This window comes from Cydia splendana, chromosome 2 (genome assembly GCF_910591565.1).
Source record: "Cydia splendana chromosome 2, ilCydSple1.2, whole genome shotgun sequence".
NCBI lineage: Eukaryota > Metazoa > Arthropoda > Insecta > Lepidoptera > Tortricidae > Cydia > Cydia splendana.
In genome coordinates this window covers 4,437,610-4,460,749 of record NC_085961.1, presented here as the reverse complement: position 1 = coordinate 4,460,749, position 23,140 = coordinate 4,437,610, and the positions used below count along the sequence as shown (strand labels likewise).

The 23,140-nt window shown below is 37.1% G+C and overlaps 1 protein-coding gene across 1 annotated transcript in view; it reads left to right on the top strand.

Annotated features, from left to right (window-relative positions):
• The first annotated feature begins 4,167 nt into the window (after positions 1–4,167).
• Positions 4,168–23,140, top strand: part of LOC134802045 (anoctamin-8-like) — a 30,398-nt gene continuing 11,425 nt past the window's right edge. Inside the window, exons 1-13 of the mRNA XM_063774657.1 lie at positions 4,168–4,594; positions 5,161–5,289; positions 14,983–15,112; positions 15,836–15,941; positions 16,124–16,262; positions 18,062–18,178; positions 19,507–19,613; positions 19,997–20,100; positions 20,231–20,312; positions 20,860–21,012; positions 21,144–21,261; positions 22,264–22,319; positions 23,047–23,121. Of these exons, the coding sequence (XP_063630727.1) occupies positions 4,477–4,594; positions 5,161–5,289; positions 14,983–15,112; positions 15,836–15,941; positions 16,124–16,262; positions 18,062–18,178; positions 19,507–19,613; positions 19,997–20,100; positions 20,231–20,312; positions 20,860–21,012; positions 21,144–21,261; positions 22,264–22,319; positions 23,047–23,121 (1,434 nt within the window). The 5' untranslated portion in view covers positions 4,168–4,476. The remainder of the gene's footprint in view (positions 4,595–5,160; positions 5,290–14,982; positions 15,113–15,835; positions 15,942–16,123; positions 16,263–18,061; positions 18,179–19,506; positions 19,614–19,996; positions 20,101–20,230; positions 20,313–20,859; positions 21,013–21,143; positions 21,262–22,263; positions 22,320–23,046; positions 23,122–23,140) is intronic.

Below are 23,140 nucleotides of genomic sequence, written 5' to 3'. Positions count from 1 at the left end.
TTAAACTGAACTAGTGGGTACTTTTTCATCAGTTTTAGGAAAATTATTAAACATGACTATATTCAAATGATAATTATGGCTGATACTATTAGTTTTGTTTGTGACTGGGTTATTGGTAATATTGATTATAATATTAATACTTTTTTGTTTAAACCCTAATTTACAGGATTAACCTTATGAAAGTTACTGTCTAGGTATAACGTTTGCTTTTAAATCCATAGACGTACGTAAGCCTGGCCGTATGCCTTTTTCTACTCTAATGTAATGTCATAAATATGCGATCATATTCATTCAGTTTTACTGAATAGACATACGAAATTTCAAAACTACTATTGTACCTAATAATATTTTAGTATGTAAAAGTAAAATTTATAATCCAATTAACATTACAAACAGAAATAACGCGTAATACTTTCTATAGTAAAATTAATTTGTTACAAATTGTTGTAAGTATATCAATATACATAAATGGTGGGACAGTAGTGATTCTGTTGAAATAATATTATCATCATCATCATCATCATTTCGGCCTATATACGTCCCACTGCTGAGCACAGGCCTCCTCTCATGCGCGAGAGGCCCCTCGCCCATGAAATAATATAAACAAATGAAAAAAAAAAACCATTGTTTTTGTGGCTAAGAAAACGACCTTTTCGACGTTTAAGTATCCAAAATAACAAAAATGGGGAAAACTTAACAGTGAATACATCTCTATAATTTTTCGGAAAAAACATGTAAATTATAGTACTTAGAAGTATAGTGTTCCCTAAATGTAAGTTGTCAATATTGCAACAAAATTGTTGGATTTACGCCAAATGGTACTAAAACAGTTTAATTTTTAGTACATTACGCCCTTTTTCTAATAAGATAAACAAACATGCTATTTTCGTAAATAAGCATTGTATTATAAGTTCAAGAAATCAGTTTAAAAGACCTCAAAAAGTTAGGAATAAGCCGCATACAGGCATCAGTTAATTCAAGCAAACAAAAAAGGTCTGATTTCGTTTCTCAAAACAAAACTGTTTGTTGGCTCTCCTGAATAATTGCGTTTTGTCAGTTAAGCCCTTTGAGCCTACGGTAGTGGATATAACTCATTTTCGCCAAAACGTCCTTTACGCCAATTGAACCCAAAGGTAAATTATTAACCAAGAAGCTTGAACTATCAAAAGTGTTGGTAATTATTATTTAAGGTAAATGTATTCAAAACATCAGAATAAACAGGCATTAAATAACCTCAATACGTGAAATTAATAATACCTATTATAAAAAAATGCTAAGAACAAAAAAAATACATTAAAAAAATAATGTGCATAATTTACGTTAAGTATGGAAAGACTGGTTTATGCTATTTATAAGGAAAAAAAAATTATACATGTTTATATTAAAATTTATTAGTCCATATAATTAAGATATATTGAAGTTAGACTTGATTAGATATAGAAAAAAAATATTAATATAAATTAAGTTCAAGAAGTAATATTCATTTGGCGCACAGGCGAAGTAAACATGCGCTGCGTACGCAACGTGTGGTTTTTAGAGAGAGGCCCTTACCCGCCGCCACGCCAAGGTCGCGCCGCGCCCGCCCCCCCTTCCCCTGCACGGCCCGCGTTGCCCGTTTAGAGCCACCCGCTAGCGTCGTATGAACGCAAACATTATTTTTGTATTATTTGTTTATGCAATGGATGAAACTGACACAAATTCATATTTCTTATTTATCCCGCCTTTTAAATTAATAAGATGTGAACTCTAGTAACTTTAATATTCTTTTGTTATGGTAATAGCCTGTTAGAACAAAATTGTGACGTCCCACGGTCAAAGGTACCTTATGGCGGGTATGGAGTTATGCATACCCCAGTAATCTACAATAAATAAGCTATCGATAACACAAAAGATCAACCTTCTAGGTTGCGTAGTTACAGAGATATGATTTTTTGAAAATAATGTTGTGAAATGAGCAACTTTACGATAGAGAAGTTTTAAGTTTAGCCGCCTAAAAAACTATGTTCCTAAAGTAAGTTACATAGTTGACTACAAATAATAATACCTTATATATCTGAGATTAAAAAAATATTGCGACTTGTTCTGTAATGCAAATAGAAACTTTTGATATCGACTGATTTATGTGTATACTAACCAATCTCTTGAAAATAAAGTTTTATTTCATTTTCACGATTGATTGCAATGAGCTCTCAAGATTTAAATTTTATCTATTAGAAAACGACACTGACAGACAGTTTAAGCAATAAACAATACCGATTTAGAGGTGAAAATGTATTTTCTGACTTTTTCATATAAAATCACAAAATTGAATATTTTTACTTTTAATGTGACACACAATCAATTTTTCTGAGCACATATGAAAGAAATTCTGTCATTCAAATGAAATAAATCCTAAAACCCCAACTAAATACTATATTTAACCCCTTATGCCACTTTAAACTTACATAACAATAACAGTATTTGCTCCATACATTTACGAAAAGGTACCTTATGGAAATAAATCTAATAATACATCACTACAAAATATCAATCATATTACAGTTTATCTTTTATGAATAGAAAATATTAATTTACATTAAACTGCCCCCAATTTAATTAGTTCTTCGTCATAATAATCTTAAAAAAGACCAATAATTTGTATGTAATGAAAAGGTACCTTGTGGTCAAGTTACATGATGAGGCATGATGATGATGGAACAGTTAGGATAAACTAATAATATTTTGAGGTTAAGATGGTATAAATCGTCTATTTCTTATCAATAATATATTTCGGTTGCTATTGAAGATAAGCGGCATTGAGGTTCAATGACCTCAGATATTCCATAAGGTAATGCGTCGGGTATTGGCATCTTTCAGCAAACCAATGGCTGATTTACTGCATGCGACCAAACCAAATGAAGATTATTCTAGTTAAGAAAGACTTGACGAGAGTAACTTTGGTATAATAGCAGTCTACTTGGATTTGTGATGTCGGTCTATGTACGGTTATAATATTTGCGAGGCGCCCCAACCAGAACTGAAATTATCAAATTAGTTTTGCAGAATGCTAATACAGTTCTCTACCAAACTTCTTTTCCCGTATTGGCTAGTTTTTTTGGGAATTTTCAATCTTTTTTCCATAAGGTACCTTTTCTACTAAACTCTGAGACGACATTACTAGGCTTATAACTAACTTATAACAAAAATAAAAACAGGTAAACAAACGTTACGCATTAAGGTTTCAGATCACACAATAAAAAAAAATTGAGCATTTTTTCACCTCTTTACAAAACATTTAATATCTCCGAAACTAGAAACCCTCATAAGGTACCTTTTCCCGTGGAACGTCACAATTATCAAAAATCTTATGAAGCTATGCCTTAATAAGACACAAAAACATGTAATGTACATTTTGACACGATTAAATGCGATGTCAGCAATTTTTTTTACTTTAATTATTTTTTGAGTCATTTTGAATAGTATGGCATAGTATACGATCGCAATGGACGTAATTGACACAAACTATGTTTTCACATTAAAAAAACTATCCTAAATGCGATACAGTTACATGTTTTCTCTAGAATATTCTTTTCTTCAAAATAATTCAAAATAAAAATAATTACCACAAATTGTTAAATTACTTAAAAAGCAAATAATATCTGTGACACAAAACAAAATGTAAGATTAACATCTTAAAACACTATTCGTAAGCGAAAAAATAATTGACTTTAATATTACTTTAAGTTAGGGCTCAAAATATAGCCAGCGCTACAGGACTATACATATTGAACAACAAAAGAGCAATTATTTTTTTATATATCAGATATATTTACTATCAGTTGCTATCAGTAATTAATTAAAACTAACATGTTTCATTCACAATCAGTTGACATTTTATTGAGTTTGTAATTTACTATTTGTCGTGTAGTGTTTTGATCGTTTTGAACGCACATTTAGAAACTTCAGGAATGATAGATGAAAAATGTTGCAAATATCAAAAATATACAAACTGTCACAGTCACAAAACTTTGTTTAAACTGGAAAATTACGGATAAAATTTACTGTACGGCCACATTCGAAAAATCATGAAAAAGTGTTGTAAATATTTATTTTTAATGCATAATATATGAATTTAATATTTGTATATATAGTACATTTTTAGTTATAGCAATACATGTAAAGACAATGGCGGCCAAAAATCAATTTTGAATGTGACATGACAGTCGAGGTCGAGGTTGCGGAGTTTTGTCGCAAAACAAAGCGAGTAAATAATTTATCAAGTAAATAGAACACATAACAATTTTTGTGTTGAACCGTGGTTGAACCATTACAGTGGCATGACAATCGACTTTGTTTTATTATAATGCTGTTTGTTTTTCCGTGTTAAATCTTTCGATGTTGCATTTTCTATGTTAATCGATGATGTAAGAAACTGAAGGTCTCATTAGTGCGTACTTTGTTTTATTGTTTTGGGTGACTTGTGAGTGAGTTTTCGAGATGGAGGGCGAGGATGGGGGGATGGGGAGCCCGGGAGACGATTACGAGAGCAGTTCCCACTCTACGCCTCAGGAACACAAGTCGTTTGCTGAATTCGCGAAAGATAAATTGGACAGTGGTAAGCGATTCCGGCTTATTTGAATGTTTTTACCCCTTTCTTTTGCCGGTATGTTGTGTTAAAGAGTTATTCATTGCCGATTGGATAAGATAGAATATATCTATGGCATTTGTTAGATGATTTTTTTCCTTAAAATAACTTTACTCATTATTGAATGTACACATAATGTAAATATATTATTTCAATAATGTTTTTGTCAAGTAGGTAAGTACCCATTTACTTAGTTACCCTAGATTTGGTAAGAGTACATTACAGTAGAGACATTAGTAGTTAGTAGTTATCTATTTTATTATATCTTAAATCTTAACATAATAAATGTATTAAGTATTACATATAATTTTTTTTTCAGAATTTCATGCCTTTTCAGGTTTTTATTTCCATCAAAACATTTTTTTAATTCATTGGAGATAGTTTTAATAATCTACTTAAGATGCAATTTGTATTTATATTTTTACTAAACCCTAGTGTGGCATAATGAGACATTCATTTTTATCATTTCAACAACTCAAACAACTGAAGAGCTAATTAATCTGAGTTCCAATGCTTCCTATATTTGTTGTAAACAGCTAGCAGGGAGCTCCGCCGCCGCCTCCCAATGGCGGGGCAACTGGGGGCCCATCTGATGCATCCCCGGCGCCTGCTGCTGCACTCTACCCCTACTCAGCACACTGATGTGGTACTCATATTCCCTAAAGGTATGTTATATTGACTACTATTGCCTGATCAATTAGGGTCTCCTCAGATATATCGACGCAATAGGCGATAGAAAGAAGCTTTATGTCTGTGCAATAAGAGCGAAAAAGTCGTCATTCGGCTCGTCTCGCATCGGCCGGCGCCTGCGGACGCGTCTATGGCTCTTATTGCACAGTTTAAAGCTTTTTCCTATCGGCTTTTGCCAAATGCGCATTGATATATCTGGGGAGACCCTTATAGTCCTACCACTTAACTCAGATCATAGGTGAAACGGTTGCATGGTGGTTTTCTAGTAGAAGGACTAGAAGTATTCTTAATTTAGGAATAAATCCATACCCTGATATTATGCCAATTTCTGGCAGTACTGGGCTACCTCCCCCCTGTCACGCAAAATAGGCGCCACTTGATATCGAACTACAATATTTATGCCAATTCCTTTTGGCAACCCGAACATTTTTCTTGCAACTTGAACATTTTTCTAGCTAGTGTTTTATTTTAGTAAAATTATATTGTTTATGTGGACACAAAGGATACATAAGAATTTAAGAATACATTATTCAAAAGCCAATCATGTTGTTTGTACACTTTTTCCTGTCAACTGTGAATATTTTATTTGTCCTGTTCCTATTTTTTAGTTTTATCAATTCTCAGTGAATGCTCCAATACAATTATACATAATTAAAATGTACATTATTTTTTCACTGGTACAGTCACCTGCAATAATATGTTATACAACGAAGGCCGCAAACATATCTGATACGATCTTATTTGTAGAGCCATAAGAGCATGGCACATATTTTTACGGCCTTTGAAGAGTAAAATATTATTGCAGGTGACTGTACCAGTCCTAAATACGTACTTCTAAAGCAGCATTCACACCAAAACTTAGCAGTTAGAATTTGGAATTTGGTGGCAAAAATGCGGTAGTCTGTGCGGAAAGAGAAGAGTCGTACCGTATGGGTACCCATACATTCTACGACTCCTCTTTCCGCACAGACTCTAAACTAAACAATTGAATGAGTTGTCCAAAGACTCTTTTACGACGACAGTTATGCGAGATTCGGCAGAGTGCCCTTAGATACCTATCTTGTATACAGATACACAATTAAACCTATTAGTATAGTTTACCAATTTGTACAGTTGACTGGCAGTTAGTTACTTACCTTTATTGAACACGAACAATAGTATAAAGGGACATAAGTAATGGATATAATTGACTTGGGTATTGTTGATAGAGTAACCTTGGATTGAACTTTAGCCTTTAGGGCCACCCCACATCTGGCGTCTTTCGGGCGTCGGCGTCGGTCAGCGCTATGGAAAATGACGTCGCTGCGCAGTTGCGTCGACGTTGCGTCGAGCAGGGCCATAGAGTTGTAGACGCCGACGAGACGCCGACGCTCGAAAGACGCTAGATGTGGTGTGGCCCTTAGGTTGAACTGGAAGTTGATCCATTTGACAATGTAATTGCCTTTTCTTTAAACATTAAACTTGTACGATCTCTTAAACCTGACTGAAAAGTTTGCCTTTTCGGCATAATGCTTTTAAAGTTTGCCAAAGAGTACAGTTGCCAACATTTTGTCCATCCAGTAATACAATACTTGTTTTAAAACATGTGATTTCCTTAACTCTTGTATTATTTATTATTTTGGGCTTTATGGCTGGCATATGTTAATATGGGTAAAATTAAAAATCATAAAATCATTAGGACTGGCCTTACGGGCAATAAGAATGGGGAATGAATGGGACCAGTACAGCGGCGTGACACCGCTACAAAGCGATTAGTTGATGAATTCGCATCACGCGCGCGATTGGTCGCAACTAGTTGCGTTAGACTGCACGATTGGCTCGAATTCGTGAGTGACACCGCTGAACTAGTACCATTTTTAGTGTCCGTAAGGCCCGTCCTTATGGCTCCTCTACACGAATGGCCAACGCCGGCCAATGCAAGGGACGCATTTATGCATTAGAGGGAGCAAGTGATATTGCTATCTCAGTCTACCGCATGGCTGCGTCCCTTGGATTGGCCGGCGTTGGCCATTCATGTAGAGGAGCCATTAGAGATATTCGTCAATGCATAAATAGTAGATTGTACAACAAGGGCATAAAGTGACCCATTTTTACCCGAGGCAATTTTTTGACCAAAATAGTAGACGAGGGTAAAAATGGACATTTATGCCCTTGTTGTACACTCTGCTTTTCACTTCGATTGCGAGGAAAAAATACAAAAAATCAAATATTTTAGGTTATTTTAACGTATTTATTCAAGACTAAAGAAAATTGTTCTTGGGCCGGTCGGAGGCGCGGGGCACGCCGATCGGGAGAGCGCCGGTCGGGGGCGCGCCGGCAGGGCTGGCAGTTTGTATGGCAGAATTTGGACTTTATTGCTAAGTAAATAAGGGTCGTAATAGATGATTTTACTTTATGCTCTAGAACATAAAATGCGATTTTATGTCGTCTACGCACGACATAAAGGTGCACTTTTTGAGCATGAGAAGTGAAAATATTAATACAACCATTAGAATGTAGTATCTACAATTTCAAATACCTAACATTCTTAGGTAACATGGAATTTATATCCTTATGGGTGAACTTTTCTTGGCACGGAACCAAGCATAAGTGTGTAGGCGGCATGTTCAATTGGGTTGTGCAATAAATTCTGTGCTAAGACCTAATAAAAACTTATGTCCTCTTACTTAACCACTGTTTGTGTCTATTTAGCGTAAATGAATAATCAGGGAAATCTGTGGAAGTTTTAGGGTTCCGTACCCAAAGGATAAAAACGGGACCCTATTACTAAGACTCCACTGTACGTCTGTCTGTCACCAGGCTGTATCTCATGAACCCTGATAGCTAGACAGTTGAAATTGGAAGTTAAGAGGGTTAAGCCTAATGTTTAGTATGTTTACTATCAACCGGGGCGAATAGGGATGGCTGGGGTGAATAGGGACAAAACCTAAACTGTGATCTACCTGACTATTTTTCAATAACTTGGTATTTCTTAAGAAATTGTCAGGTAAATCACAGTTTCGTCCCTATTCACCCCAGGCATCCCTATTCACGCCGGTTGACGGTATTTCATTTATTAGAATTACCTGCCCTAATATTATAATATCAGCCAGCCGTTCGTTACTTTCTATAAAAAAAAAATCTCTTTCGTAAGTCTGAATCGATAAAGATGTTTTCGAGAATCGGTTTACAAAAACGTTTTCGTACCAAACGTCGAAAACACCCTTTATAAAATACTCAATCATCATAAAGAAAGCACTTTATGTAACGTTCAATCCAGATTTCTTTATCATTTATCATCTAGTAGCATCAAATGGTAATCTAAATGTCAATGTACTCACAGAGGCAGTTATGGAGACGTTCCATATAATTCACGGATATCATCGTTGACACAATCAACTCACTCTTTATATGCCTTATTCCAACGACATAAGATCTAACAACGCTCAGTTAATTTTTAGTACATAATTCAGTTGGGTTTCAGTCCACGCTTTGCCAGAAGGGCATTACTCCTATACATTTGTGTTATGCGATACATTACAAAAAGCGGGCTAGGTAGGGGGCTGGGGGGGGGGGGGGGGGGGGGGGTAGGGGCCAGGGGGGACTTTTCATCAGATAAAAACCGGCATATCGGGCAATACGCTAAAATACTACGGTACAGATGTAGTGTATAATTGTTTTCCAATACACGTGCGAATCGAAAGGTACCCTTCGCTCGTGTTTTAAAATTTGCCAGTCGTTGCGAATTTCCTAATTTACGCACTTGTGTCGTAAATAATAACTAATAATATTCCATGTGCCTAACATTTAGGTAATTACTATTGCCATGTACCTAATGTAAAAGTGTAGGATGCAAATAAAGTTCTCTATCTCTAATATGGACATCAAAAGTTTAATACCTGGGAGACTGAGCTTTGCTCGGAAAACATAATATAAAAACTCAAAAATGCGCGTTTTCCCAGAGATAAGACCTAGCTAGATCGATTTTTCACCCCCGAAAACCCCCATATAGCAAATATCATCGAAATCGTTAGAGCAGTTTCCGAGATCCCCGAAATATATATACATATAAATAAATAAATATACAAGAATTGCTTGTTTAAAGGTATAAGATGTACATTTTCTTATTCATTTCTTCCCTTTAGTGGTTTGTGCTATCTGGGTCGAGACATTAGGGCAAGCAGCAAATGGAGTTAAACGAGAACGTGAATACATTGAGACGACCCGTGTCCTGAGGGCCTACCGCGAACCACGTCGACGTGTCGCCTCTCTGTCCCACTTGTAAATTCGTACGTATGTGTGACAGGGAGCCAACACGTTGTTCGCGGTAGGCCCTCTGCACTAGAGTGGCATGATAAATCCAGGCTTAACTTAAATAATGGCTTTAATAAAACACATAAAACGTCTGACGGGCCGGAGTTTTACGTATGGCGGGGTTGTCGCGGGCGGAAAAATGAACTGAAAAGATTTATAGACTTAAAAGATACATTTTTATTGGAGTAGATCACTGACTTAATATTAGAAATAGACACACAGAGCGGAACAAAAACGTCAACAAAATGTGGGTCAGAATGACATTAGCGGAAAATTTGCATTGATGATAAAAACGCTTACGTAAATTTTGAGTCAAGATAAATATTTTGTACGGAAAAGAACTTACTGTCGTAAGCATTAAGTGTCAAATTTGTAAACATTAGTACCAACACTGTTAAAACTTTTAAGTCCGATGGCACTAAACGTAACGTCACCATTGTATTTACGTCAAACAACGTCAAACGAGAATAATGAACGAATAGAGTCCCTTTGGTACATTTTAATAGGTATTACTGTACAGAAAAATCAAAGTAATAAATGAAACAAATTTAATTTGATCGGGAGTTCAAATAAAATTATTTCATGGTAACAACCCTTGTAAGTTATTATAAAACAAATTTATTTTTAATAAGTAAGCATTCGTCTTTAAATACTATTTTCCTTGAAATAAATTCAACTTATTAAATAACTGTGTATTTTAGATCTACATAATACTCTTCGCGCTTTAGTTCTTTGCAATATAGTGCACGGGGACATTTAGGTCGCTACTGGTACTGATTGGTTATGGTCTTTATCAAAAAATCCTGTGGTTGTCACTGTGTTCAGACAGGTTTAGCATTTACAGTTAGTCGATAACCTTATTGGTCGTGTATATGTCGGAAACAAGGAAATGGGCTGAACACACAAGTAGCGTTTTGCCTTTGTTTAAAACTGCATCACCCCTATCTCTTGCTATAATAGCAGTCCACTCTGCACGTCGCATAGGTTTTCTTGGAAATCTTGAATTTAAACATAATATTATATGTTACGAATTCCATATAAAAATAAAAAAAGTATTAACCTCACATCGACTCATTAGATTTTTGTTCCTTCACATCCCTTCTTTGGTACTAACAAAATAATTTATTCAAAACCATGAAATTACCACCAGATTACATAAATTATGTAATGCTATCCAAAGCACTAACCGAAAGAAATACATTCCATGCTTTTTCCTTGTTTTATCATTGTTATTTTTGCATATTTTAACGACATTGTTGACAACTTCACATTTGAGCGGTCCATACAAGACTAAACGAAAAAGTAACGCGTGATCTGTTTTAACGTTACTTTTGCGGGGCCATTTTTTGCGGCTGATTGGGTATCCAGTTCTTATTCTATATCAATGGAGTAGATACATAATGACTGTAGAACTACCAGTACCAGCCGAGGATTAAAAATTTGAAATTTTGTGTGATTTAACACATTGAGTGCCGGGAACCCGGTGCTCGGCGGGTTCTCTGTTCGTAGTCGCTTTCCTCAACAAAGCGGGAAAATGCTGGGATCGGCTACGCGCGTAGCGCTACGAAAACGTCGACAGGGAATGTGTTAATTAATGTACAAACAGCAACACTCCTAACTGTACATCGATGAACCTTATTACCAAAGGCTTAAACATTAAGCCTTTGGTAATAAGGTTTAAGCCTTAAATGTCCCCCGATGTACAGTTAACAGTGTGGGCGATGGTACGACCCCATGGAATGCCCCATGTCCAGTAAAAACACATAAATACTTACATACCCCCTTATTCATAAAACTTTACGGGCCTGATTTAGTTAAATTATGTTTTATCCCTTTCTTACAAATACGTAACTCAAAATGACGGATTAAGACAAAGATTCATAGCTAATTCAGGCTTGTAACGCGTTTATGAATAACGCCATTACTTATTCATCTTATTATTCCACTTGAAATGTGCACGGTAAAACCGTCTCACTATCTGCTGCACACCTAGAGTCTAGACGCTTTGACGGAAATCCGACGCTGGAAAATGTAACCAGTAGTGCGAATGTAGGTCTGACTGAGGCAGAGGTAGAAAATGCTTTATGCTTAGTCTGAGGGAAAATTCCTCTGAGGCTGCCATTCTTATAATAACAGTGTGCAAGTATGTGTTATTTAAGTGACAGGACAGGACAGTATCAGTATAGGATAGGCATCTTAAAGTTGGTAAGCCAGTTGGAATCAAGTTCTAAGAACAATCCGCCTTGTGATGCCATCTGGCTGGGGTGATGAAGAAAACGCCATAATAGCCGTAGAACTTTGTATTAAATCAACACAACCTCATCCGAATTAAGTTCTTTAAAATGATTTCTATGGGTGGCTGTTCACTGTAAAATACAGGCCGTAGCGGTAATAAAATGTTGTCAGAAACTTATTCCATGATTGCACAAGGAACGATATTGCTTTCAATCCGCCTAACTTAAAACTCAGTCTATTCCCAAGGCGCTGCACGCTCGGTAGCTCGAAACATTCAGTTGGCTATAATGTATCATAACATCTGCAGTCTACACACGTATCGAGACTAGATGCAATCATGGAATGCTGTATTTTAGTTTTGACGCAATAACGTGTTATACAAGTTTGATTGTCAATAATAATATGGTGCTACTATTTTGAATGGAATGCACGTAACGTTTACGAGATAATCGTTAATAAAATTTGTACATATAAAACGGAAATTAGTCAGCTTTAGCTAGTCAATGCCGAGATCGAGGAGTTAGTGGCCGAAGCCAATATCGTCGGCGAAACGAAAGCCCACAGACTTCGCTGGTTCGGTCACCTACTCAGAATGGGAGAGGATCGGGCTGTCAAGAGGGCGTTCTTGGGACGATCGTCTGGTAGCCATCCGGTGGGTCGGACCAGGTATCGCTGGGAAGACAGTGTGACGGCGGATCTGCTTCAACTTCGCGTCAGTAACTGGCAGGAAGTTGCGCAGGATCGGGATAGGTGGCACGCTCTCGTTTCGGAGGCCAAGATTCTCTTTGGATCGCTGAGCCAAAATAGTTAGTTAGTTAGCTAGTCAATCTCAAATAGGTGCATCGACAAATTCCAGGAGATTTCGGGCCCTAAGGTATAGCCCTCTGTACTGTACATGAGTGGTTATCTTCGCCTGCAAGTCCAAATTTGATGTAAAACGTTTGACTTACAAATTAGGTAGTCCAACTTTGAGAATTACTTCATGTGCACAACAATGTTATGCAACATGAAGTAATTTTCAAGTCAACTATTTCCCAGCCCTCTAAGATTTCCCCAGGCGACGTCCCACAACATTAGTTCATACGACTTGAACCACAATCGCAATTTAAAATAACGCTGTGCATGTTAATTCCTGAAGCTCTGAGTGGACTAAGAGCTAGCCCTGGAAAATGAGTAGCGTAAAGATGTATTATCCTTATTACATCCAAGCGTCTAGCAGCTGTTTATAGATGGAGGTCAAGACAGGGTTAAAAAAAAAATCAGTTGGAAAAAAGGAATGCCCAAGTATGTACAAATGCCGTCGTAGAAAAAGGGCAGGTAATAAATACTACTCCAAACCCAGAACTCAACTTGCATCCTTTAAGTGGCCTGTAATCTCTAACCTTCACCAATGAAGGGCTTACAGACGCCTGGATCCAGTAACAAGGATTATATAGCGATAGCGAACTAACTGTTATCACTATCACGATAATTTTTTGTACGGGTCCCCCAAGCAAGGGGAGGTAAACTCGCGTGACAATTTGGCGCCCAACGTGGGGCGCAAAATTGTCGCTCGAGTTTTCCTGTTATACTTTCGTTGCTCTTGAAATTGTTGACCATTTTCCGAACTAGCTCCCCGTCTAGAGCAGTCACAACTTTGAATATCGATAGCGTGTTTGTTTGGTATTTGCTTAGTTCAATTTTCGTTATCGTAGTTAATGTTCCTATCCGATGCCATAACTTTAGTGCCAAGACTCTAACATTAGTCGTGATAGTATCAGGGTTGATATTTCGGAGTAAGCACGGCGATAAAATCTGAAATATCGTTACGATAGTATAGAAGTCAATTTATCTTATTTGTTTGAACAGGTAACGAAGTAGGTATTACCAGTATTGTTTTAGTTTTAGTAATTTATCAGACAGAATCATAACAGATTTATCTTCATCTTGTATCAAAAGGAATATTTTATAGGTTTGTTTATATTGTATAGGTAATTTTCCCTTCTATTTATTCAAGTCAATTTCAAAGACAAACGGCCCGATTCTAACTTTAAGATAGGTCAATTAATAGATCTAGAAACGATATGGATTAGATATGTCAGTGTCAAATGTGACGTTTCTTCAAACAAATACGTCACTTTTGACACTGACACATCTAATCCATATCGTTTTCAGATCTATTAATTGACGTATCTTAAAGTTCGAATCCGGCAGAATGACTCTGTCAACTACTAGGACAAGATCCCTTAAAGAATACCTACGTCTTGTGTAGCTTTTATAATAAGCTAGTGCGGTACTTACTATCCGGTCCCTATGGTCATAAAAAGTTATGATGTCGTGACATGGCTTCTAGGTTAATGGGTCCTTTACTGGACAAGTCACTTAACGACACGACCCTTACAATAATAATTAATTAAACTTTTTTGACGAGGGTTCAGATTGAAGCGAAACGCTTTCAGGGCCTTGCTGAATAAGCTATGACATCTATTGTGTGTGTGATATGTAATCATTGGATCGATATCAATGGAGGTATAATCCATTGAATGATTGATGATGGTATGATTATCATGTGTATGTAGGTACCCATCTAACAAGGAAAGATACCTAACTGTTCGGCTCCGATTTTATTTATTTTTGTATTTGTTATAGAGTAGTTTAAAATAACAGACGCGTATTTTTTTTTAGCTGCCCAAACTCAACCTATTGAGAGATATCGTCCTCCAGAGTAGTGAAAAGTGACCAAACCCTCTCACTTCTGTAGAGAGTTTTGTTCAAACAAATTGCTAGTTAATTACTGGTTTGATTATATGTTGGAGTACATGAAATAATTATGGGCAAATTTTTTTTTTATAAAAAAACGCACTTCAAAGTTTCATACTTTGAAAGCGAGCGTAAAATTGCATAGACCCATTATATATGAATATGGGTGTACAACTTAACTGTAAAAGTATACTTCTTGGTATTTACTATGTAACACAACAGTGAACCGACTATCTATTCAAGATAGCAGGGAACCGTTGGATGAGGATATTAAATATCAGTCGTTGTTGAGAAGTTTGGGGGTGTCCTATGTCCAGCATTAGACGTCATTATGCTGGTGTCTTAAAATCTATATGATCGTAATGACTACTAAGTTAATAACCTTGTACCTTGTCTCTCAGGTCTACCAGACAGCATGCTTCTATGGCTGCTGCAGAAACTACGCGGCAGCAGACCTCGCCTGCGTGTGTGTGTTCGCCAGCACGCATCTTCAGGCTGCTCGGCCTTCTACATCACCGCGGACGATGACGTGTGAGTCTCGCTCTCTCCCCAGCTGTTACCGTGCGAGTGATAAGGATGAGGATAGCATGCTCTGGCTGCATAAACTGTAGACCTCTCCTGCGACTTCTACATCTGTTCGCAGCCGTACTTAGCTGGCTTGTCGGGGAGACCCCAGGCTTAGAGGTATCCCTAGCCGAGTTGTAATTTAGCGGATGAGTCTTCCTGTTGAGCTTTTGTTTTTCATTAACTATTAATTGATATACAATTATACATATACCAAGCATTCTACCCTGACCAGCCATCTCCTCAATGGAGTGGAAAGCCGAAGAGTGTGAGATATAGTTCCCCAGTATTTTGTAAACATACCAAATTGCTCTGACTTGATAGCGATTCAACGGCGATTATGCCCAGTCCTATGTCATTATATCGCAAAGTTACGAATACATAGCCTTTTCTAATTCAAAATTGATCGATCAATATACAGTGTGATTTCTGTATCATATATCGTCTCCACGCCGCCGACATTTCGGCCACTGCGACTACTTCTACAGGTGACTGACGACGAAGCCATTATTTGTAGCTGTAATGTGCGGCCACACTCACTGCAGCTCAGAACCCCTCCGACGTAATTATATGATAGCCGCAAGTGGCCTAGTCTTTAGCTCGTCACGCTAAGCGTCGAGTTCTGTCGAGGCTGCTTTCTAAATACCTAATGAAGGTCTTAACTTTGTCTAATATGAATTTGTTTGGCAGGCTGTTACAAACGGCGGAAGAGGTGCACCTACCGAAGCTGCTGAAGCCAGAATTCGGAGGTGGCTACAAGGAGTTTACTGTCCGGGACATGCATTGTTTTCAAAAGGTAATGCATAGAATTAGGTAGGTAGACTAGTGTAGGTACTAAATCTGCGAAATTTTTGCGGAGTGTGAGTAATTGCGTCAAACATATAACACCCCTCTTTTTTTGCCTCTTGGGTTTCATACAATGGAAACTTTTCATACAAAAGAACTGCTATTCTGAAAGTTTTTTTGTTTGTCGATCAGGGATCGTCAGCGGCGGAACTCCTCAACTCACAAGAGCGAGGGGCTCTAGTGAAGCACGTTTTGGAATCAGCGCGCGCAGAGCCGGGCGATGAACACGCACTGGAACCCGCGTTGACGCTGCGCCCTGGACAGAGTATTGGTAAGTGGACCTTGTTTGTAAAGCGTTAAGGTTGAGTTTTGTTCAACAGGCGTATGTTGCCAATGGATTTCCTAAGAGCCTATCACACTGGCGATTTGCGGGAGAGTTGAAAGAGAGGCGAGTGGATAGCGAGTTTGCCGCGGGTGCGTAACGATTTCGCCGCGAAGTACCTAAAGTGATCAATGTTTTACTTTACCTACTTCGCGGCGAAATCGTTAGGCGTTAGGGTTTAAGTTATTTAAATCATTTGCGTACTTGTATTCAAAGTCGGTAAAACCTTTGCAAAGTTCAGCTACGATAAGGTACTCTTTGCTTGCTGCCTGTTTTTAAAAAGGTCACGGCCGGCTTCTACTTTATAGGGCAGTCATTACACCCACTTGAAATAGAACACTGAAATAGGAAACACTTTGGCAGAGTGCCAATCTAGAAGTTATAAATTAGCATTTCCTAACATTCTCATTTATACCCTACACTGCGTTATGATTTTTCTGGTTTACATTGTTTAAAGCCAAAAAACTACCAAGGGCTTCGTATATAGGTATATATTCCGTCGCTGGTTCCAACGTAATTTCAAATCTAATGACCCATTTCTAGTGTTCCGTTTTGCTTTTCAAAATTACTGCGATGTTTCCAATTAGGTCAAAAGTTCGAATGTCGAATGACAGGTCACGACTCTTTCCTAACCAAACGAATTTAGGAAAATTGGTCATTAACATTATGTCCACGTTCTTTGATTGCGTGGAAAACATCTTTCATTTCAAAAGGTTACATGTCAAAGGTTAAATCTCACTGGTCAAACACCCTTTTGTAAGTCATTAGTTAAGCAAACTAAGCTTTTGTTTTCTTAGGCCGGTGATCGATATTTCTATATGGGAGCTTTTTTGTTTGACTTGGCGTAATAGTCACGCATGGTTATGTGATAAGAATCTAATACTTGTCATCAGGGCTGTGAAGTAGTAATTTACTGTTTACACTTCATTATATTATATATTTTTTTATATTTGCGAAAGAATATCTCAGAAATCCATTTAATTTCGAACTGGCTGTTTCCAAACTAAAGTAAACATACTACAACCGTGCCTGAAATTTGTTTTAGAAGTTAATGCTTCAAGTGTTAAAATTTGCTACGTTGACGAGATGAGTTGAAACTTCGTCGCTAAGCTTTAAAAGGTTCGAACGACCAAGGAAATTCATAAGTAATTTCAGCTTTGTGTCTTAAGTTATAAGATACGAATTGTATTGTTTCTAAAATGTTCATTAAACAATATTGGTAGTTTAGCTGAAGAGGCACTCTATGTTCTTCAAAAGTTACCTGCGTAGTTTTTTGACGGTTTTCAGGGTACTTATTACACGCGGTATTATAAGCCTACTTGAATAATGTCGATGTTCTAATGAATAACTTTTGTAGAGCGGGACATTTTCTTTCTCAAACTCATATATAAAGAGTACTAGTACTAGGGGATTTTCAGAAAAAAGTGTACCGACTGTACCGTTGTTGGTAGATTGATGGCGCGGTGTTCGAATGTCACTTCCGACGGTTAATTAAAAGCTTTTATTTCCGATGTAGCTGAAAATTTGCGTGAATAAGTAAGTCGGGGTGATCTAAGCATGGATACAGGAAGTGGTCATAGGAACTCTGTGATAAAACAACGTAACCTAATTGTGTTTGGGGTAGTTAGAAGTGTCTCGATGAGTATTAGTTGCCTGTTGATAGAGAAGTGCAGTCAGAAAATGAAATTGTTGTCAAAAATCTTATTTTTCCATTTATTTCTTTATTTCAAAAGCTGTGTTTGTTGCAGTGCCGGCGTGCGTATCCCGAGGCGTAGTGCAGGGCATGTTTCCGCTACACGAGCGAGGAGCCCTTGAGAACCTGAGACGCAAATGGGTGAAAACGCTCTTCGCGCCGCAGCCTTTAGGTAAGTCACTATTCAAAACTATGACACCACACACACACACTTTTTTTTTTGTTTGTACACTTTTAAACTAAAATAAATCTCATATATTTATGAAAGAAAAAAATTACCAAGGCTTCCAGCCAGAACCAGCGTCCTCTGTTTACGCGATAGATGCCTAGACGCGATAGATGACTTTGTGACTTATAAACAGGCATCGGAGTTTTTGTCGCATGGTAAGACTAATAGCAAGCTATGGAGTCGACATTTGCCATAAATGTAAACTCTTATTCATACTCATACTCATTTATTTAATTTATCTTAAAATGCCTTTAGAGCGGTCGGTCGTGTATATTGACGTTACAGTGGATTTCGTTTGATGAAGAATACTGTTGATATGTTTTAAAATAAATGTATGTTTCAATTGGGTGAGTTGTACTTCATAACTCAAGCACACTATAGCAGATTTTTCAGAGGCAAATGTCGACTCCATAGCTTGCTATTAGTCTTAGGGGCTGTCCATAAATTACGTCATCGATTTTTGACGATTTTTGACCCCCCCCCCCCCCTATAATCATCCAAAAATCATGCTTCAAATGACGCCATTTCCTCCTACTTCATGCTACCGTCATCCGATGTCCAGACCCCCCCCCTAATTTGAAATGACGTAATTTATGAATAGCCCCTTACCATGCGACAAAAACTCCGATGCCTGCTTATAAATATGTTATATTTACGAATAAATGATCTGAAATCTGAAACACCGCTCGGCCACGTTGGCATGGGTCGAAATTCCCAAGTATATGCAATTTCCATAGTTTTTTTTAGTAATTTAATTTGTTCTTAGAATATTGCACACTACAATAAGGTTTTAGGAAGTTCCTAGGACAGATTAGGTAGGTAAGATGAAGCTTCTTCCATGTCTGTTATGCAAATCATACATTAACACCGCGATCCGCCACAGCAGGCGGAGAGGCTATTAGCATGTAGCGGTATGCATAATATATCTTTGCGAGCGACTGTTTTCTATTGGAAAATATCGGGAAGCGGCCAGACTTGAATGAGCTTGAATTAATGCATCTCTTTATCCACACGGTATCTTCAGTATTTTTACTGCGCGAGAAATTAGTCAGTGATAGCTTTATCGCGGTCAAGCGGACCCCAGGCTCCCAGCATGACGGTGGCAAAATGGCGGGATAACGCGAGGAAGAAGAAAGCTTATCGCTGCCCGAAAGGCCCATAATTCAGAGTGAGAAAGTCAAGAAGGTGGCGCCTTTTACTTTTGGAAACAAGCGTAGATAATTTAAGTTCCTGTTTGTGAACAAACTATCCATGTAATGTTTGTTTTGCAGATGAAATAAGCGAATACTTTGGAGTGAAGATAGCGATGTACTTCGCTTGGCTGGGGCACTATACGCGCTCGCTGACTGTGCCTGCCGTCGTTGGGTTTGTGTTCTGGGTAAGTTTTGGCCTAAATTACCTAGCTTAAAGGTTTAACTAAACGATGCGAGAAACGCATGCGAGCTTCGTTACAATACCGCATTGCTGGCGAATGGCGGTAACACTGTTTTTTTTTTCTAGCTGTAATCTCTTCATACAACCATATGACATTCCCGAATTCTAGTTCTTGCCCCGTAGACAACATGCCAATCGATAATACGTAGCGAACGAAACGCACCTGTCACTGCTTCACTAATATGGAAGAGTGATAGAGAGACACAAAGCGATTCGATGGCGAAGCGCAAGCGATTGTCACCTTGGCTAGGCCGCCTGGTTGGTTCGCACGTTCGTTCGTTTCCGTCGGTTGATATATGTCTATGTACCTATTATTTTCTTTTTCAGATTTGGTTGGGTACTGCCAATGAGAATTGGAAGGATATCGCCCACGTTTTATTCTCTTTGTTTAACGTATTGTGGGCCTGTGTTTATTTGGAGACATGGAAGAGGTAATGTGCCGATTATCATCATCATATTCGTTTACATTTTCGCCGAATTACAGAGTTACGTGGTTTGATTAATTTTAATGGTTATCTGAAAGAATAAACTATAATTGAGCATGTTTTTTTATGTTTTTAGGTATTCTAATGCGCTGGCATATAAATGGGGAACATTGGATCAGAGATCTGAACTTTTAGTGGAGCCGAGGCCTTTATTTCAGGTAACCATAAAATCTGACTTACTTAATCTATGTGGTGTTTTAATAATGTTGTCATAAGTTTATAGTTATTTTTCTGACAATTTATTCGAGAATGACTCGAATACATTATTAATACCTATCTTCGTTTAGACTACTATATTATCTACAGAATATAAATCAGTACAACATACAGAATTCTTTATCTATTATCTATATTCATTATCTATTTATCTTTATTTCTTTATTCCATCACAACTTGCGTTTTGTCACAAATAATTGCGCACTGTCAAATGACACGTTGCCGCTTGCCTTAGGGTGGTATTCCATCTGTCCAATATCTTGGTCCAATGTCATTGCGTCTCACTCTGTCATTAAGCAAAATGTCAGATAAAAAAACACATCGGATGAAGAAATTGAACAGGTGGAATACCACCCTTACTCACTAATTATTTCCCGAGGCAGACGTGAGCCGAGCGCGCCCGAATAATCGAGTGATATACCACTGTCCATACCTCTTTTAACTGGCAATACTATACAAAATTCTGACCTAGAATGTTCTTTTTGCCAGGGAGAAATGAGCGCAAGTCCAGTAACAGGGCGGCCCGAGCCCGAATACCCGGCATGGAAACGCAGATTATGGCGGCACGGGGTGTCCTTCCCGGTCACTCTGCTGTGTCTAGTCGTCGCTACTGTCATCACCTTCACACTGTTGCACATGCAGGTATAGTAGAGAGAGACCACAAGTCCAGTAACAGGGCAATCCCCAAAAAAAAATTTTGAATTAGGGCTTTATAAAGGCCTCTGGGACCCAAAAGCATAAAATTTTATGATAACAGTGATTTTTTTTTGCAGGATTGGTGGGAAAACAAAATAGGTTATTTTAATTTTATGCCACGGGCATTCTTGGCCATCATAATATTTTTGGAGGAGGAGGCATACGCCCGGATAGCAAGGTGGCTGAACGACAAAGGTATGATGAAATTCTGTTCTAGTATGTTTTTTGGAGGTTATGTATTAGTATCCACACTAATTTTTAGTACGAAATACTTCAAATTACAATTTTCAAAATATTTCATCTGTCATCACACTCTCGCTATTTCGTAATGAAGTGATTTAGATAGGCACTTTTAGCAATATAGCTAACCTTCAGAAAAACGGCTGAGACATAATATATGATTGCATATACTCAAGAAATTCGGACTATTACTCCCGTTTCCGGGTGTGGTCTAGGGGTTATGAATATTATCATAACATATAACTTATTAAACATATGACGTCAGCCGAAAGCAATGAATATTTATTTTCCAGTACATATATGACGTTTATATACAGTTTAGTGAAACTAAACTTGTTCAAGGAAATTACTGGCCAGCAATGCATGCAGTGAATCTTTTTGCATGTCATTTCACGTCATAACGAGTTTTTAAGAAAACGAAATAATACATATTCTATTTTTACATTTTTTTCACTGGCCCATGCATCATAAAAATTATGGAATACTTTTCTCATATTGGTAAATGTTATGTGGATATTCATACATATCTTTTCTGTTTGGTTTTTTGTTTGGATTATAAAGTGTGGATTTGTTTCATTTTGTGTGATATTACTACCTTATCTTACCTATAGTGTACCTATCTTATAGATTTGAAATATTTATGCATGATATTGAACTATACTTTGTCTATGATTCCCATTTCTTTTAAATTCAGTATAGTACTTATTTATAAAATTAGCACCACTTTACAATAGACTCTGTATCCTAAATTTTGTACTAAGTAGTTAAATTAAATTATATACCTAAATACTTTTTAGTAATCTAGCTAGGAAGTAATCTACATATAATTAGAGGGAAACTTATAGCGTATAATTTTCTTTTTATTGCTTACCAAATGGGACTGGACGTCAAAAAAAACAACAAATATATTTTAAATGGTAACACTGAAATGCCACATCCCGATTTTGTTTTGAACAGAAAACTATCGTCTCGAGACAAAGTATGAGAACCATCTGATTGTGAAAATAGCATTGGTTTGTATTTAAAAGCTGTAAACTAAACGCCATGCTAAAGACGAGCTATATCACCACGCTTTGCTTGCCATAGACAATGAAAGGTTATTAACAGATATATCATTTAATGCACAGGGTTTCTGGCATAGCACGCGGTTTTTTTTTTTGCATGACAGTGGGCCGAGTTTTGATTGGATTATTTTGGATTGATTGTTTTCAAAATATAAGACGTGCCGGCGAGGTACACGGGTATTGATGGAAAATAATATAATATGTATGTGTTGAATTACGTTTGAATAGGTAAGTATAAAGTTATAATATAATTAAATCCTACTTTTCTTACAAAAGGTCTTATTTTACTCTTAAATGTTAATCTTATAAACATTACTCTTAAATAAATAATTTGCAAATTATACCAAAATAATTTACCAAAATCAGTAAATAATGTTACCTAAGAAAAATAGTGATAGTCATATACTTAACAGGACAGGAACTATTAAAAATCACGGTAATGTCGTCACAATCAAAACTTGGCCTAAAACATCTTAAAACGCTTACTAAATTTAGCATGCAAATTAATTATAATCGGTAACTATAGCTTTGTAAAAGAACTTACCAAATATACATTTATTCGATTTCACATAATTTTTCATTTAGAAACCACAGAAAACATGAGTACACGCGTGGTACGCTTTTATTGTGTTTGACTGTATCTGACAGTGTTTAAATAATTTATTTTCCATTTCAGTTTCAATTTGTGAACTCGTTCATGAGTTTGTTCTACATTGCGTTTTATCTTCAGGATATGGATAAATTAAAAGAGGTAAATATACAAGTACCAC